This window comes from Melopsittacus undulatus, chromosome 16 (genome assembly GCF_012275295.1).
Source record: "Melopsittacus undulatus isolate bMelUnd1 chromosome 16, bMelUnd1.mat.Z, whole genome shotgun sequence".
Classification (NCBI taxonomy): domain Eukaryota; kingdom Metazoa; phylum Chordata; class Aves; order Psittaciformes; family Psittaculidae; genus Melopsittacus; species Melopsittacus undulatus.
The window spans coordinates 3,709,246-3,724,731 of record NC_047542.1 but is presented as its reverse complement, the minus strand read 5'-3'; the positions used below and the strand labels follow the sequence as shown (position 1 = coordinate 3,724,731).

At 55.5% G+C, this 15,486-nt stretch overlaps 1 protein-coding gene across 1 annotated transcript; it reads left to right on the top strand.

Moving 5' to 3' along the window:
- The first annotated feature begins 523 nt into the window (after positions 1–523).
- BAK1 (BCL2 antagonist/killer 1) lies at positions 524–15,254 on the top strand. Its single transcript, XM_034069915.1, has 6 exons — positions 524–674; positions 4,433–4,550; positions 9,079–9,214; positions 9,319–9,462; positions 11,403–11,583; positions 11,691–15,254. The coding sequence occupies exons 2-6, from the start codon at positions 4,463–4,465 to the stop codon at positions 11,793–11,795; spliced, it is 654 nt and encodes a 217-aa protein (XP_033925806.1). The 5' UTR covers positions 524–674; positions 4,433–4,462; the 3' UTR covers positions 11,796–15,254.
- The last annotated feature ends 232 nt before the right edge of the window (positions 15,255–15,486 follow it).

Sequence of the window (15,486 nt, the reverse complement as noted above, 5' to 3'; positions counted from 1 at the left end):
TCCGTCATCATTACCCTCAGAAACCTTAGAGCAGCTCCCAGTGTCTAAAGGGGGCTACAAGAGACTTGAAGAGTGGCTTTGAAAAAGAGCCTATAGGGACAGGCCAAGGGGAATGGCTTGAACCTGCCCAAGAGAGGGGAGACTGAGCTGAGCTCTGAGGCAGAAGCTGTTCCCTGTGAGGGTGCTGAGGCGCTGGCACAGGGTGCCCAGAGCAGCTGTGGCTGCCCCATCCCTGCAGTGCTCAAGGCCAGGTTGGACACAGGGGCTTGGAGCAGCTGCTCCAGTGGAAGGGGTCCCTGCCCATGGCAGGGGTTGGAGCTGGAGGAGCTTTGGAGTCCCTTCAACTTAAACGATTCTCTGGACCACGGCAAACCAGTGCCTGGGTGCGGTTGGATGGGGCAGGATGGGAAGCGATCGTGTCCGTGCCCGCAGCGCTCTCCAGCCGGGGAAGGCGCCTGTAGAGGGAGCCTGAGCCCGCCCGGCTCCTCCGGCGTCAATGGTCCTGGGCTGGGTTTCTGGGCTGGTTTCTTTCTCTCTCCTCCTCCCCGGCCCTGTTCGCTTCCTTTCCCCGCGCCGCGCTCGGAGCAGGCAGGAAGGGAGGCGGAGGGATGGAGCCGCTGCCCGCCGGGATGCGTTAGTGCCCGGACACCGCAGCCTGGGCCCCGCCGGGACGGGTGAGTACCGGGACCCCCCCTCGGGGATGGGTTATCCCTTCCCACCGGGCCCGGCCGCGGCTGCGGTGACCTGGGGGAGGGATGCGGGAGCCCCAGCAAGACGGAGGGGGGGGGAGACAGAGCGGCGGGGCCTCATCCTGCACCGCCCCGGGAATGGGGATAAAGCAGCCCGGGGAGCAGCAGTCCGCGGGTGCCGGGGCTGGATGCGCTCCCCTGAGCCGATCGCTGCCCCATAGAGAGAATATCGCTTCTTTTAGTACCGTTTCCCCAACGGGGGGGGGGTGTGTGTGTGTGTGAATTCTGCCCTTGTAAGGCCGCGGCCGTGATGGCCACAGCAGCATCCACACGCTCGGGCTGAGGGGCTCGTGGCTGTCCCAGTGTGTCCCATTGCACTCAGTGGGAAGCGATGTGCCAGAGTGAGGACCAGGGTGACGGTGACCAAGGTCCGACTCTGGGCTGCGGCGTCGGGCACAGCACGTGTGGATCTGTGGGCTTGGGTTAACACTGAAGTGGGCAAACAGTGGTTAAACTGGGCAAACAGTGGTTAAACTGGGCAAACTCACCTGTTTGCTCCCCTAGGCCAGGCGGGAGGATTCTCCCTGGTCCATACCGGGATGGCAGCAGGGCACAGGAATCCTACAGGATCCCTGCCCTGGGGAGCACGATCCCAGGCATGCCACGTGATGGAATCCCTCCCATGCAGAGGCCCAAGGCCAGACCTGCAAAATGCTCGTCCCAGAGGATGCTCCACGCGTTTCCTGGAGCCGGATCTTCATAACTTGTCAGGGGATGACTTCAGAGCCCCATAGCCAGGCTTATTCATAGGGTTATGGCTGCTCCTGCAGCATGCAGATCTGCCTCCTGCTCTAAGGCCAGTCCCACCATTCTTCCTGCACCCAGGGCTCAAGCTCTTTCCCTTGCAGAAGCATTAGGAGATTAGTGAGTGTGTCCTAAGGACACCCATGAAACATGTCAAAGACCTTTAAGGAAAAGAGATGAGAATGAAACAAGAACCAGCTGAGGCAAAGGTCTTCTTTTTTATTAGAAAAGCCTGGCTGTTTCCAGGAAGGCTGGTTCTCTGCATGGCCTCTACTCATTAAGAAAGATAAGACTCCTGTGCCCATCTTGGAGGTGTTGCTGATTCCACCTCCCAGGTGCTTTCTGCTGCTTTTAACCCTTTGCAGCCTCCCACGAGAGCAGAAGGTCAGTGGGGAGCTGGATCTTCTAGCAGCTGCTGAGGGTTAGACCTTGCTCCCCCTAAGCTGCAGCTACCCAGTCCCTCTGGGAGCCTCATCCCAAGTCCTGGAGAGCCTTCACTTTCTGCAGCCTTGGGCTGTCTTTGAGTGCGTGGGTGCCATATCCTGTTCCACACCCTTCCCTGCTCTCTTCCAGCATCACCTCCTCATAGCAAAGGGGGAATAGGACAAACTATAGAATCATGGAATTGTTTAGGTGGGAAAAGACCTTCCTTTAATAAAGATCATTGAGTCCAACCATTAACTGAGCATTGCCGAGGCCACCACCAAACCCTGTGCCATATCTATACATCTTTCAGATCCCTCCACCAGTGTCCTGGGCAGCCTGTTCCAGTGCTTGACAACCCTTTGGGTGAAGATGTTTTTCCAAAGGGGCATTGGGCTGGGAAGCAGGAGGAATGTGGGCAGCATCACTCTTGGTACTAGAGAGGGTGGTCCTAAGTGCTTGGCCCCCCAGCAGAGCCTGGCAGTGGGAATTCCCTTGGCTTGTAGGAGTGGGACTTTAGGGGCTCTCAGGGAGCAGCAGCACAGCACTGGGGCATAGCTGCTGGTCCCGGCTGTGGTGTGTGCAAAGGGGCTGTGGGATCCTGTGTTGCAAGAGCAGAAAACGCTGCAGGGCACATGGAGAGGGAAACCGAAAATGAAAGCTCCTTTCACATGACAGCCCCAGTTGAACCTGCTGTTTCCGAAGGGTTCGCCAGGCAGCAGCGTGGAGGATCCTTGAGGCCGTCACTGCTCTGTGCCCGGCTCTGCTCACCAGGCTCCCTTTGTGCATCAGGATTTCCCTGTCAGAGCTGGGGTTTGGGCAGTGGGCTCATGTGAAGTGTGAAGTGCAGACCTAACTACAGCGGCTCCGGAGGCAGCTGAACTCTTTGGCTGCCTTGTCCACATCCTCCCCAGCACTGAGCACAGCTCCCGGGGAGGACGGGGCTTTGGTTGCCCCGAGTGTGGTCCTGCCTCCCCTCGAGAGGCACCAAAGTGGGCTGCGGATGGAGCCTTGCTGAGTGCCCGAGAGCACTGGGGATAGCAGGAGGCAGTGCAGGAGGGTTTCCTCTGTGGAGGAGGGGATGGAGGCACGTGCATCCGCTCACAGCACTCGCTGAGCTGCCTCCACCGCATCCCATTGCAGAGCGGAAAAGGAGAGGAGCAGCTCTGAGCGTGGGGCTCTGCTGGGCTGGGTGAGTGGGAGCCAACCTCTTCCTGGCTTTACTGATGACCCTCATCACACTTGCAGCTTTTCCTGGAATAGGGATGCTGGAGGTTGGGGAAGAAAAGGGAATTCCTGTCCTCGGAGGGATGGAGCAACAAGCAGTGTCCCCATCTGTGCGTGGCTGCGGCTGGGGCTCCCTGGATGCAGCTACTCAAATACACAGTGGCTTTCCACACCAGGCCCATGAGCTTTACGCTTCCAGGCCCCCTTCCCACCTTGGCTGCCGGCTGTACTTCCCAGTGCTGCTTCTGGGCTCAACCTCTGTTTTCTTATGATGATCTTCAGTGTGAGGTTCCAAGTACCAACCATGTGTTGTACCTCTAACTCTGGCTCAGGTGGTTCTTTATCCATAACCAACACTGCTCTTATTTTTGCCTGGGATACAGTTGAGATTCCAGGGTCTCAACGTGTCTTCATGACTTGAGACCTGGTGTGAATCAGAACCCCCAGCAGCTCAGCCTGGGAGCAGCCTGAACAAGTACTGGCATGCTCGGAGCTGCAGTGATCTCTTCCGCCCTGACCACAGCTGCGTGGCCCCACTTCCTCCTCTCTCAAAGCAGGGGTGAGGACAGGGTGATGAACTGCAGTGAGTCCTCATCTGCAGGGCTGGGCTTAGGGTACCTGGGAAGTTTGGGGCATGGTGAGCTGTGTGTTTGGTTCTTGTTTGTTATTCTGAGAGGAGCTCAGAGCCAGAACACAGAGATCAGGTGGAACTGAAGCCTCTGGATTTAGGAAAGCTGGAGCTCATCCCTTGTGGAGGTTTGTCATGGCAGGTCACTGTGGCCATGCATTGGTTTGCTTCTGCTGTGCTCCGAGCTGTCACAAGCAGCAGTGAAGCATCAAGGGTCAGCTCCAACACCTTCTCCTGGTGGAGACAGGGAGTCAAGGAGCCCTTTGGGCTGGGATCTTTGCTTTCATCCCATCCTGAAGCTGCTGCTGTGGTCCAGGCTGAGCAAGAGCCCATGGTGCTTGCTGAGCAGGCCAGCAGGTTTCCAGCGAGGATGAGGAGGTGAAGTGGGGCAGGGAGCTGGGTGAGTTTCCTTGTCTGGTGTGTGACCATCTGCAAACACGTTAGTAAGGAGAGTCAGGAAGAGAGGAGAAACTGAGCCAAGGGACCTGGTGTGGGAGGAGCCAGGTTGCTGGCAGCTATAACCAGGGACCATTGCTCCTCTGACCACTTGCCTGTGCTGAGGGACAAGTATTGATGTATTTGAGCCCAGTGGGGCTCAGGGAGCCAGGGGCTGTGCTGGCTGCTCATCACCTGGGTCACCTACTGTCTGTCATTGTTCCAGGTAAAGCCAATCCACCCGAGCATCTCTGCAATGGCCTCAGGGAACGAGGGTAACCCGCCGAGGGGCTGGAGACGGCGGGGAAGCAACAGGCAGAGGCCGTCACAGGAGCTCAACTCAGGTAAAAAGGTTGCTGTGATGTTCAGGGGAGGAAGGATTCCCTTCCCCTGCAGTGTTTCTATGGAAAGATGGGGATTTTCGTACTGCCACAGCCCTTTGCAAGACCAAGATAACAAACCAGCTCCATGAAGCTGTGCTGAACTGAACCAGGAGAGCACATTCTCAGTGCTTGCGGGAGATGCTTGGCATTGGATCAGTACGGTGGGCAGCAAGGGGGGCTTGAAAGGCACTGAGCAAATAGTGCTCAGGGAGCTGTGGGGCTGGTGCCTGGAGTCATTCACTTTCCCTTCCCTAAGAGAAAGGTGCTGGGTGTTGAAAATACAGTGGGAAACAGTCCTGCTCTTGGAGCTGGGTTCAGTGGTGCCGCAGGGTGGAAGCGGGTCACTGGGTGCCCTGGCAGAGCAGTGATGAACAGGTACCACCAGCAGCAGCTCAAGGCATTACGTGTGTGCAGAGCCCAGCAGACTGTGTAATTGCGTCTCACAGCAATGGGTGAAACTGGGATCGGGGCCGAAAGGATTCCAGGAGAAACCTCAGCTCCCATTTCACCTCTAAGTGCTAAAATGCCGCTGCACAGAGAGCGACTGAACACAGGAGACTTCTTAACCTGTTCTGAAGGTGGACTTGTAAATATGGCTGAGTCACTGCGGTCTGTCAATAGTGGAGATTAGACACTGTCCCTGGCTGTTTATGTATCTGAGCTCTGATCCAGCTCAGAGCTGGTTTTATTGCCCTGATAATGTTATTTAGACTCTGGCACTGCCTGGACTCCTCTCCATCTCACAGTATCATTCGTGCTAGATCCTGCACGAGCACACTGGATGCAGAAATACCCCTTCCTTCCATAGCAAAGTCTACAAGGAATAGAAATAAATAAGAGCAGCTGTTTACGTATGCTGATTTCCTGTCGAGGCCAATGAGATGCTGATGTGAAAACCAGTGAGAGGATCGGGCCTGAGCTCTAACCACACTGGTTTACAGTCACACTTCCTGTGCGCTTGCAACACTTACTGGAAGTACGGGCATCCCGCTGCTTCCCGAAAGTCAGGTGCTCCATCTGGAATCTGGAGGTGGGATCTCTGACGCCTCTTAGGCCAGAGCCTGCATTGAGAGCAGAAACGTGCAGCTTCCACCCACACATGCGATGGCATTACGGGGCGGAAGGCTTTTGTCAACAGGCATTAACCTGGCTTTCACTTAGGGCTCGCTTGCTCCCTTTGTTTGTCCTCAGCTGTAGTAGGGAGTGCAGAGCTCAAGGATCTGCTTGAGCATCATTCTTGTCCTGCCAGCCAGTGCTTAGGGTATGGGTAAGGTGCTGCTGTTTCTGTCTAGGCTAGGTGGCAATTTGCACTTTGATGGTTTTAGGGCATTGTAGACAAAGGCAGGAGCCACCCTGATGCACAGTGTGCAGGGCCAGATTACTTGGGCTCTGTCATCTGTGTGTGTTTAGTACTCATGTAACGTACCTAGAGAGGTGTGAGGTTTGGTCCTTGGTTGTTTGTCGTAGCTCTGGACTTGGTGTTGCGTGTGAAGCAAGTCCTGACTGATAAAGAATCACCGAGGGACGTTAGTTCTGCATCTGCGAGCATCAATGTGTCCTCATCACCAGAACGACCTGCAGAATGAGTAGGGAAAACCTGAGCTGCCTGTTTAAGCCTGGGTTCTCGTACATTCTGTAGAGCAACCAAAGACAGTCAAACATCCTTCTGTCTGGTGCCCGACAGATCCTATCTCCAGCACAGACACAGAGCATTGGACTTCCCACTGAACTGCGTCACCATATACCTGGTTTCCCAGGGCTGTGCTGGGTACCAACTCTGCTATAGAATTGCCCCATGGCTCCTTTGTTCTGGCCTGCAAAGGATGCCCCAAAAGCTCTTTCATAAAACACTTGCTGGCACAGAGGGAGCTCGAGTTCCAGGTTTGAGGTGCCCATCCCTCCGAGCATCCGCTGGATGCAGGGCAGTGGATGCGCAAGTGTGGGACAGGGCTCAGCTTGGGCAGCACCACACACCTCTGCTCTCAAGTGTGAGTTGTGCAGGACTGTCCCTGTGTGCAGCATGAGGCTGATCAGCCTCTGATGCTGATGGCATCGCTGTTGACAGGCAAGCGGATGCACAGAGGTGGAAGGTAACCCAAATCCACTAACACAGAGCGCATCCCACACTGGAATTGCAGCTGCAAGAGGTGTAGTCGAGCTTCCCCTCAAGGCAGAAATCTCCAGAGCCTGTTCTTGGTTCCCTGGAGCTATTTTCTCCCTTTGGAGCCTGTTGCTGTTTCCAGGCTTGATGTCTCCCTCTGTGCAAACAGATGCACCTCTCGGCGTAGTTACTGCCTGTCTCCTGAGCTCGACAGGGATGCTGCCAGGTTGCATCTGTCATTATTACAGTCTCTAGCAGGGCTATTTAGTTGTAACAAGGTCTGATGGATAACTTTGGTAAGAGCTGCCAGGTTTTACTGCAGCTGCTCCCCGGGAGATGGGAATGGTGAGAAGTAAAGGATCTTGCACAGGAATGCAGGTGTTGCATGTTGGAGACTGGCTGGGGTTCAGTCAGTGGTGCCTGTGGTGTGGGTCCAGGCAAGGGGCTCTCGGTCTGGATGCTGACAGTGAGGTCACTGCTCCATGAGGGCAGGTTCTCCCTGGCACATGGGGCTCACAGCAGCTTGTGAGCCCCTAACACAGCCCTGAGGATCCCCCAGGGAGAGCAAAGATCCCAGAGGAGCTCCCCCTCCTTCCACTGCTGGTACTGGGAGTCCCCAAGGCCAGTTTTGGTCCAGATCCTCTTTGACTGGAAGAGACAGAGCCCCAGCGGGTGCTGGGGTCAAAGATGCCTCCTCTTGTCCCTGTGTTACTAAAAGCAGCGCCTGAGGTAATCAAAGCAGGGGGTTTTTGGTACCCTCATTTCCTCTTTGTTCTCGCACTGTTTGCACGGCCTCACTGAAACTGTGAGTCAGTCGGTTTCGTTTCTGGCTCTCGGTGCCGTCACCGGCTCCAGCCTGAGGTGGGATTTATTTACCACCAAATAAACCCATGCCTGCAAAACAAAAGCCATTCCCTGAAAACACCAGGGCTGGGGCTGGGGTTGGGGCTGGGGCTGGGGCTCCTCATCCCCCTCACCTTTATTTACCCAACCTGCACTCCCTGTAACCTGAGTCTCCGCACGACAAGTCCGGTCCTCTCCCTTTCCCGCACCCCATCCGGGGCTGGGCCTATCTCCCTGAAGCCACGTGGATGTGACCAACCAGGAAGACTCTGCCATGAGCAGTGTGGTATGTTCTTGGATCCAGGGGTTTACTGGGCAGCATCACCAGGACAGTTGTGTCCTCACATCCCAGCCATAGGATGTGGCTCGGGCAGGAGCATCCCTGCATTGGAAATGCGATTTCCAGTGGCCAGAGAATGGCCTGGCCAGTTGAGTTGGTGGGTGTAGTGGGATGGTGGGACAGGGTTTAGCTGCAAAGCTCACGTACCTGGGTGTTGTACCACATGTAGTGTCTGTGAATCTCTGTCCTGCATGGTGATACACCCAAAGGAGTAGGGATCAGATCCCTCCACACCATTTCTGTCCACTGCAAATTTCGCCTCCTGAAACAGACCCAGGGAAGAGCCGCGTTACCACTGGCTGTTTGGGAACCAGTGCTCTAAACCGGATTGCTTCCAGCCAGCTCAAACCCAGCTCTAATCAAAGACATCCCGTGACAGAGCAATGTTAGACCCACCGGGAGCAATGCAATGCCTGTGATAAGGTATCGGTCACTGCTGGGATGCAGCTCGAGGGGCAGAGCAGGTGTTATCACCTGGCTGTTCATCTGCTCTCAAGCACAGGATGGGGAGTCACGTCCCTGGTCAAGAGTTTATGGGTTGTTCAGAAGCTCTTCTCCTTTCTGTTCCTGCCCAAGCACATGTTCAAACCCTGCCCTGGCATTGCTGCTGCTGGGAATGTGAGACTGGTGATGTGCGATTGAATCAGCAAGGAACTACACTAAACCATTACACTTTGCTCCCTGCATCACTGCTGGTGCTGTGCAAGGGCTCGATCGTTGGTGACACTGAAAAACAAGTTTGTTTGGCTGAGGTGCTGATGGGCAGCCCTAGACTGAGCCTGGCCTCCAGTCTGGGTTTGGATCTGAGATTCCTGAACTGGTTTGTGCTCAGCAATGCCCTTATTGAGAGGTAAAAGCACACTGGCAAGCACAAGCACTTGAACGTCTGGTTTGTGTGATGGTTCTGTAGCTGCCTCCTGCCAGAAATGGATTCCAAAGGTGGGTTTGTGCCCCCAAGAACAACATCTGGCTGCAGAACTGATTTTCTGGGAGCTAAGTTTTGTTGGGTTCTTTTTGTGTCACTCCAAAAGGCCGATGTTAATACAAAGAGCACGAGTTTAGGCTGAAAATAAGGGAATGATCTCTTCCCAGCTTGGGAAAAACAGGAGATGAGCTTCTCCCTTGGCTTCTTTGGAGGCTGGAGCTGGATGATCTATAGGTGCTTTCCAACCCTAACTCTTCTGTGATTCTCTTGTCTCTCTCAGAGGACCAGGTGGCCGAGGAGACGGAGGAGGTGTTTCGGAGCTATGCCTTCTACCGCTACGAGCAGGAGAGAGAGGAGCGAGGGGAGGAGGTGCCCGTGGACCAGGAGATCATGGACATTGAGGGGGAGCTGGGCAGGTAAAACTGATCCCAACCGTGCGCACATCCTTTAACCCCATCCCAGCTCTGGGACAGACCCCCCATGTCCCAGCCCCACTGACCTGTCTGTGCTCCCCGGGCAGCACCGGGAGCCAGGTGGGCCAGCGCTTGGCCATCATTGGCGACGACATCAACAAGCGGTACGATGCAGAGTTCCGCTGCCTGCTGAAGTCCCTGCAGCCCACCAAGGAGAATGCCTATGAGTGCTTCACCCGAATAGCCTCCAGGTAAGGCCCCAGCACCCTCAGCATGGGCTGGGCACCTCCTCCTGGAGAGGAGCAGGAAGGGAAGGTCAGAGGGATGCAGTGAGACCCTTGCGCTGTGCTCTGCACCCTGTCCATGCCCTGTCCACTGTCCCTGGGCTCGGCTCCCAGCCCATGAGGGTTCCTGTGGTTCCTGCCTGTCTGCTCCTCCTCCTGTTTTGGACAGTCCTCACCTGGCCATCGTCTCGCAGTCCTTGCACAAGCTGGCACAGCCTGGGGGATGTGCTTGGGATGTGCAGCCCATGCATCAGTAGCCAAGTGAATGTCCCAGCTGGACCGAGGCAGACCCACTGGTGCTCCCACTGCCACTTGCAGCCCTGAGCCAGGCCCGATGAGGCACAGAGCAAAGGCAGCTGCAGGCTGTGGGCCCAGGCAGGTACTCACTGCCCTTGGCATGGTCCACACAGAGCAGGATTGGACGCACTCGGGATGGGGGATGCTCCACAGGCTTGCAGAGCCCATAGCCGCCTTGCACAGGTGATGCTCACCCACCTCCCTCAAACACAGCAACAGGGTGAAGAGCACAGGCAAAGACCTGGACAATTTATTGCCTTGGTTGCCTGAGATAGAGCCTTGGACCAAGGTGGCCATCAAGGGGTTCCCTACAGCCCTGTCTCTGTGGGGAAGACAAGACACAGCACATTAAACCGTGTGCCCAGGGTCATGCAGACCAGCCCACCTCTGCCAGAGCCAGGATTGGCACTGGGCTCTCTGTGTTCCCAGGTCCTCTGGCACAGCCCCATCCCTGCGCACCCTTGTGTTTGTGTCTAACTGCCTCTCTCTGTCCTCTTCCTGCTCCCTGTCCTTGGGAAGCCGCTGCTGCTCTCACCGCTTTGCCAGCCTGAGGCGGTTCAGGCACCGCAAACAGGTAAATTATCCCTTAGGAATTAACCTCTGTCCCTCTCTGTGCTTCTCTTGTCCCCTCCGAGCTCTGACTGCCCCTTCAGCCACCTACACGGTGGCATCTCCTCACCAAGGCTCTGCAGAGACGGTTCCCTTTGCCTGTGCAGGCGAGGACAGGGCACCACGTTAACACACAGGGCCTGAGCCTACTCCTTCTGTTGTGCCATTTGCTTTCCTTCTTGCTTGACTGGCTGGAAACCAGGAAACACACCTGCAAAGACTGGTCCAGATAACTCAGTGCCCAACCTGCCCACAGCAGTGCATCCGTGCCCACCACAGCCAAAACCTGGATCAGGAGCAGGCACGTTTTGGAGCCCCTCCAGCCCTTGGGATAATCAGTCTAAGGAAAGGTCAGGCTTTGGTCTTGGAGGAGTTTGTGGAGGAAAAGGGAAAATCTTGCTCTAATGTACTTGTCTTCAGATATAATTAAACGTCCTTACCTCCAGGTATGACCGCACAAGCCAGGGATGCTTTGGGACGCATGGGTAGCATCCTGCTCCTGGCCACATGTGTATCAGCTACTGAGCTGGCTGCAGCTACAGCCCAACAGCTTAAACCACCACTGGTTTCACCTTCCCTTGTTAATCCCTTGCCCATGAAAGCAGGGGACATCCAGGCAGCTGCAGTGCTCTGTGTTTAGAGGCAGGAAGGTGGCAGGTCAGCAGCAGCCATCACTGAACATCCTCTGCAGCAATGCAGGGGCTGTAGCTGTGTAGACAGGATTTGGAAACTCCTTTTCCCCAGGACATCCCCAACCTCCCAGCTGAGGCAAGCAGTGGTCATCAACAAGGCTGTGCTTGTTCTGCTCTGGTTGCGGGTGGCCACATGTCCCTTAGCCACAAAACCACTGCGAGCGGCTGTGATGCTGCTCAAGGGATAGAGCAGCATCCTCAGGCCTGCTCTGCGAGTGGCACCACCTGAGAGCCCTCATCCTGGGGATGCTGAGAGCAGGGAGCTCGGAGCCAAGCAGGGATTGACTCAGACCATCGGCTTCCTTCCAGCTTGTTCGAGAGCGGCATTAACTGGGGCCGGGTGATCGCGCTGCTGGGCTTCGGCTACCGCATGGCCATCCACGTCTACCAGCAAGGCTGGACCGGCTTCCTGCGCTGGATCGGCCGCTGCGTCGTGGAGTTCATGCTCCGGAACCGCATTGCCCAGTGGATCGCTCAGCAGGGAGGATGGGTGAGGATGGGGCCGGTGGGATTGGGGATGAGGACAGTGAGAGGTGGGGACTGTGGGGTGGCCCCGGTGGGTCTAACATGCTCTGGTTCTTCTCTGTTTCCCATTAGGCGGCTGCACTCGACCTGGACAATGTTTACATGAAGTACATGCTGGTGGTGGTGGCCCTGGTCATGGTGGGACATTTAGTGGTACGACGCTTCTTCAGGCCCTAACCGAGGTGGTGGCAGAGGCTGGGGGGGTCCGGCCAAGCTCTCTCAAATCTCTGCTCTGCATTGATGTTTCTCAAGAGAGGGGGGATTTGAGGAACCTCCAAAAGAGAGCAGCTTGGACATGAGACCCGCCGCAGGGCCCAGGGTCTCTGCCATCCACGCAGACACCACCAGGAACTATGGAGAGAAGCAGAGGGAGGGAGGGAAGGTTCAACTCTATTGTCTGTTTCGTGCCTCACTCAGCTGCTGTGGACAGAGCATCTCTGCGGTGCTCCCTGCATGGGGCACTGAGGCAGAGCAGGCTCCGCTGGAGGAGCAAGGGTGTTGTGGGGATGCCCACGTGTGGGTCCCGTCTGCTCCTTGGGGCAGGCATGGAGCTCCCTGTTTGCTGATGGCTCTCCTCAAGCCCATGCCTTCGAAGAGGGATTGCAGCCTTGGGCGCTGCAGTTGCTGTCTGTAAGGCACAGGAGGGGCAAGCCAGCATGAGCACATGTGGGGCTTGCTTTTGTCTTCCCTCTGTTCCTGAGCCCAACTACTTGAGCCTTCCCTTTCAACAAGTATCCCTACCCCTTGGAAAGGATCCCACTGCCTGCTCTGACAATCCATGGCAGTGCTGGTTCCAACGCCTGACCCTGGAGACCTGCTGCTCTCCCACGGCTGATGTGGGTGCTGGGTGCAGCCTCGCAGCCCTCCATGAGCTCACACCTGGGGAGCACCAGCAGGTTTCCAAACACTACAGGCTGTGGGGTGGCTGATGGTTGGTGCTGGCAGGCTGCCTGCCCTCCCTCCCCTTCTGCTTCCACTCTGTAGCTTCAGATGCTGGCAGATGAGCAGCCCAACTGTGACCAGTTGGTCTCCCTTGGTCTCAATGGGAGCCCTGGAGTTGCAGCTCCCCCCTAGAGCAGCTGTTTGCCTCCTGAGCTCAGCTGGGCAGGATGGTGCAGGCACGCTGCCCTTGAGCCCAGGGCTGTGGTGCTTTATAGCTGCCTCTTCTGGGAACAGCATCTTTGGGAAGTGCCTTGACCTTGTTCTGTTCATGACTAATGGTTAACATGACTTTGGGGAGTGGGACAGGAGCAGGACCCACTCTCACACCTCAGATCTTTCTGTCTTTACAAACTGGAGAGTACCTCAGCATGGTTAGCTCTGTTCTTTTGACCAGGTGACTCTAAGGCTTGAAACTGTGACTGGTTCCTTCTGAGCCAAACTCACCCCTCCATCCCCTAGAGCAGGTCAGCAGCTTGGGGAGGGAGAACGGAGGGACCTTGGAGCTAGGAGGTGAGCAGTGCTCCTGGACCCAGGCTCCTCTCCCAGTGCAGTCAGAGCCCCAGAGACTGGACACACCGAGAGAGCCCAATGGGGTCAGATGTTGAGAGCAGCCCATCTGCCCACATAGGAAAGGCACTCCTGACAGACAGCTGCCTAACCTGTTCCTACACCCTCCAGCATTGCCTCCCCATCGCTTCCTACCTTAATCTTTAGGTAAGGTTTCCCCTCCATGCCTTGCTGCAGTTGAAGCTTGTTACTACACATCCTGTCCAAGCACAGAGGCAGGACCCCTCGCATCCCTTCTGGCTGCTGCAGAGGCTTAGCAGAACCAGCCATAACATTATAACACTTACATCCCTCATGTTCCTGCCTCCCTTCACGGAACAGGAGACTTTTCAACCTGTTTCCATATCAGGGTCTTTTCTGTGCTTGTCATTTTGACCCTGTTTCTGCAGTATCCCTTTCCCTGGGCTGTGCTTCATAGAAAGGCATTAAAATGTTTGCTATGATATTCCTTCTCTATAGATCTCTCTGTTGGTTGATTTTTCACCTGTGCTGAGCAGCACAGGTCTCCCATGGTCTGTCCATGCTGTTCGGTGGCCGTGCTGACTCCCTTGGACCACCACTGTCCCCTCTGCACTCATCCACACACAACTTCATTTACCCCCCGTTCACTCACCTTGAGATTTCCTCAACCCTCTTCTCTGGTGGGAGCCAATGCAACCAAGTGCTCTCAGCTGCAGCTTCCCATCCCTGCTCCTTCCCATCCCTGCTCCTTCCCTTCTTTTCTGGGGGAAAACACCACCAGATGGAGCCTTTTTGCCACGATGAAAGCAAACTGCCCACTGTTGGTTTCCCTTTCTCTTCATCAGCCCCATTGACAGTCCCGTTCTCTAGGCCGGTTCTCTGGTCGGTTGTGACTGCAGCAGGACTCTCTCAGAGGACAGCAAACAGCACATCAGCTTCCATTCACTGCTTCACCCTCGCAGAACTCTAACGGATGGAGAGCACTTGGGCTTGCACACAGAGCTGTGCTGCTTCTAATCGGTTCTCATCTTCCACATCAAAGTGGTTCACTGCAAGCCCAGGAGACTCTAAAGAATGTTTGTCAGCTTTATAGTAGGTGATGGAGCCTTAGTGAAGTCTGTGGCACCAGGACAGAGAATAGAACCTTTAAAAGGTGCTGTAGCAAAGGGAAGTTTCCATTTATCCATTTTCTCAGGGGATTTGCAGGGAGGATTGTCTCAGGATCTGTCTATTGCCTCCCTCTGCCCTCCTGGCACTGCCTACAGCAGGGTGGGCTACAGTGACCCAGATGAGAGGCCTTGGCCATCCCCAGGAGCCCATGCTCCAGAGCCACAGCAGGCATCTACCTCGAAGCCCCACTCAGCAGGTGTCTGGAGCAGGTACCACTGTGTCTGTGTGCAGAAGGCTTCTGCCGTGGGCCTGGCCATGCCAGGAGCAGTGCTTCGTTATCTAGCAGCAAGAGCTCTAGGTAAAACTACGTCTTTAGGATAACCCCAACCTCCTCTTACAGGGCTGAATCAGCCACTTTATTCTGCAGGGAAAAAGCCCTCAGTGACTATGATATTCTTCACGAATGTGAACATTTTAACCACCAACCAACCCAGCCACATGTTGTGTGGGATGCAGGGACAGCATCCTCCAGCCTAGTGACTGCCCCGGGGCTTTGGCTTTTGCCCTGGTGAGGAAGGGAAATGGGGCTGGGAAGCCCCCAAGGAGAAAACCAAGGCTGAAGGTGAGGAGGAGGCTCTGCCCTGGCTGTTTACCAGGAGGGGATTGCTCTGTGCATCATTTGGGTTCATACAGCCCCTTCCCCAGCTCCTTTCTCTATCCCTCCAGGGAGCCCCAGCACTGGAGGAAGGGGATGGGGTGTGTGATGGAGCAATAGAGCTTTGCACTGACTCTGGAGGGGAGGGACTGCAAAACACCTTTTCTTTCTAGGAGGAGGACAGGAAGAGTTGTCCCAGTAGCAGCAGAGATGGGGAACACTCAGTCTGCAGGCCAGCCTTTCCCCAGTGCAGGGCATCTCTAAATGGCAGGCAAAGAGGCTGTGAGGAGTGTGGTGGGTTCCTTTTAACTAAAACCATTTCTTTCACAAGTGTTCTGTTTTAAATGATGTAATATATATATACATGAAAATAAAAATGGTACATGCAGTACAAACCTGGCTGTGTCGAGAGTGTTCTTCCAGAGGATGGGCTCCTTTGCAGAGTGCTCTGGGTGCATTATAGATCCCCCTGGGCAAGGTTGCACAAGCTGTTTGGCCTCAGTTGCCCATTAGCTGAGGGATACCAGCCCTTCTTACACTTCTTCTAGCATGAAGAGCTAGACAAGGAGAGAAATGTGCTGCTGCAGCTAGTTTTGCCATCCCTGACAAACAGGGAATGCCTTATAGCAGCTG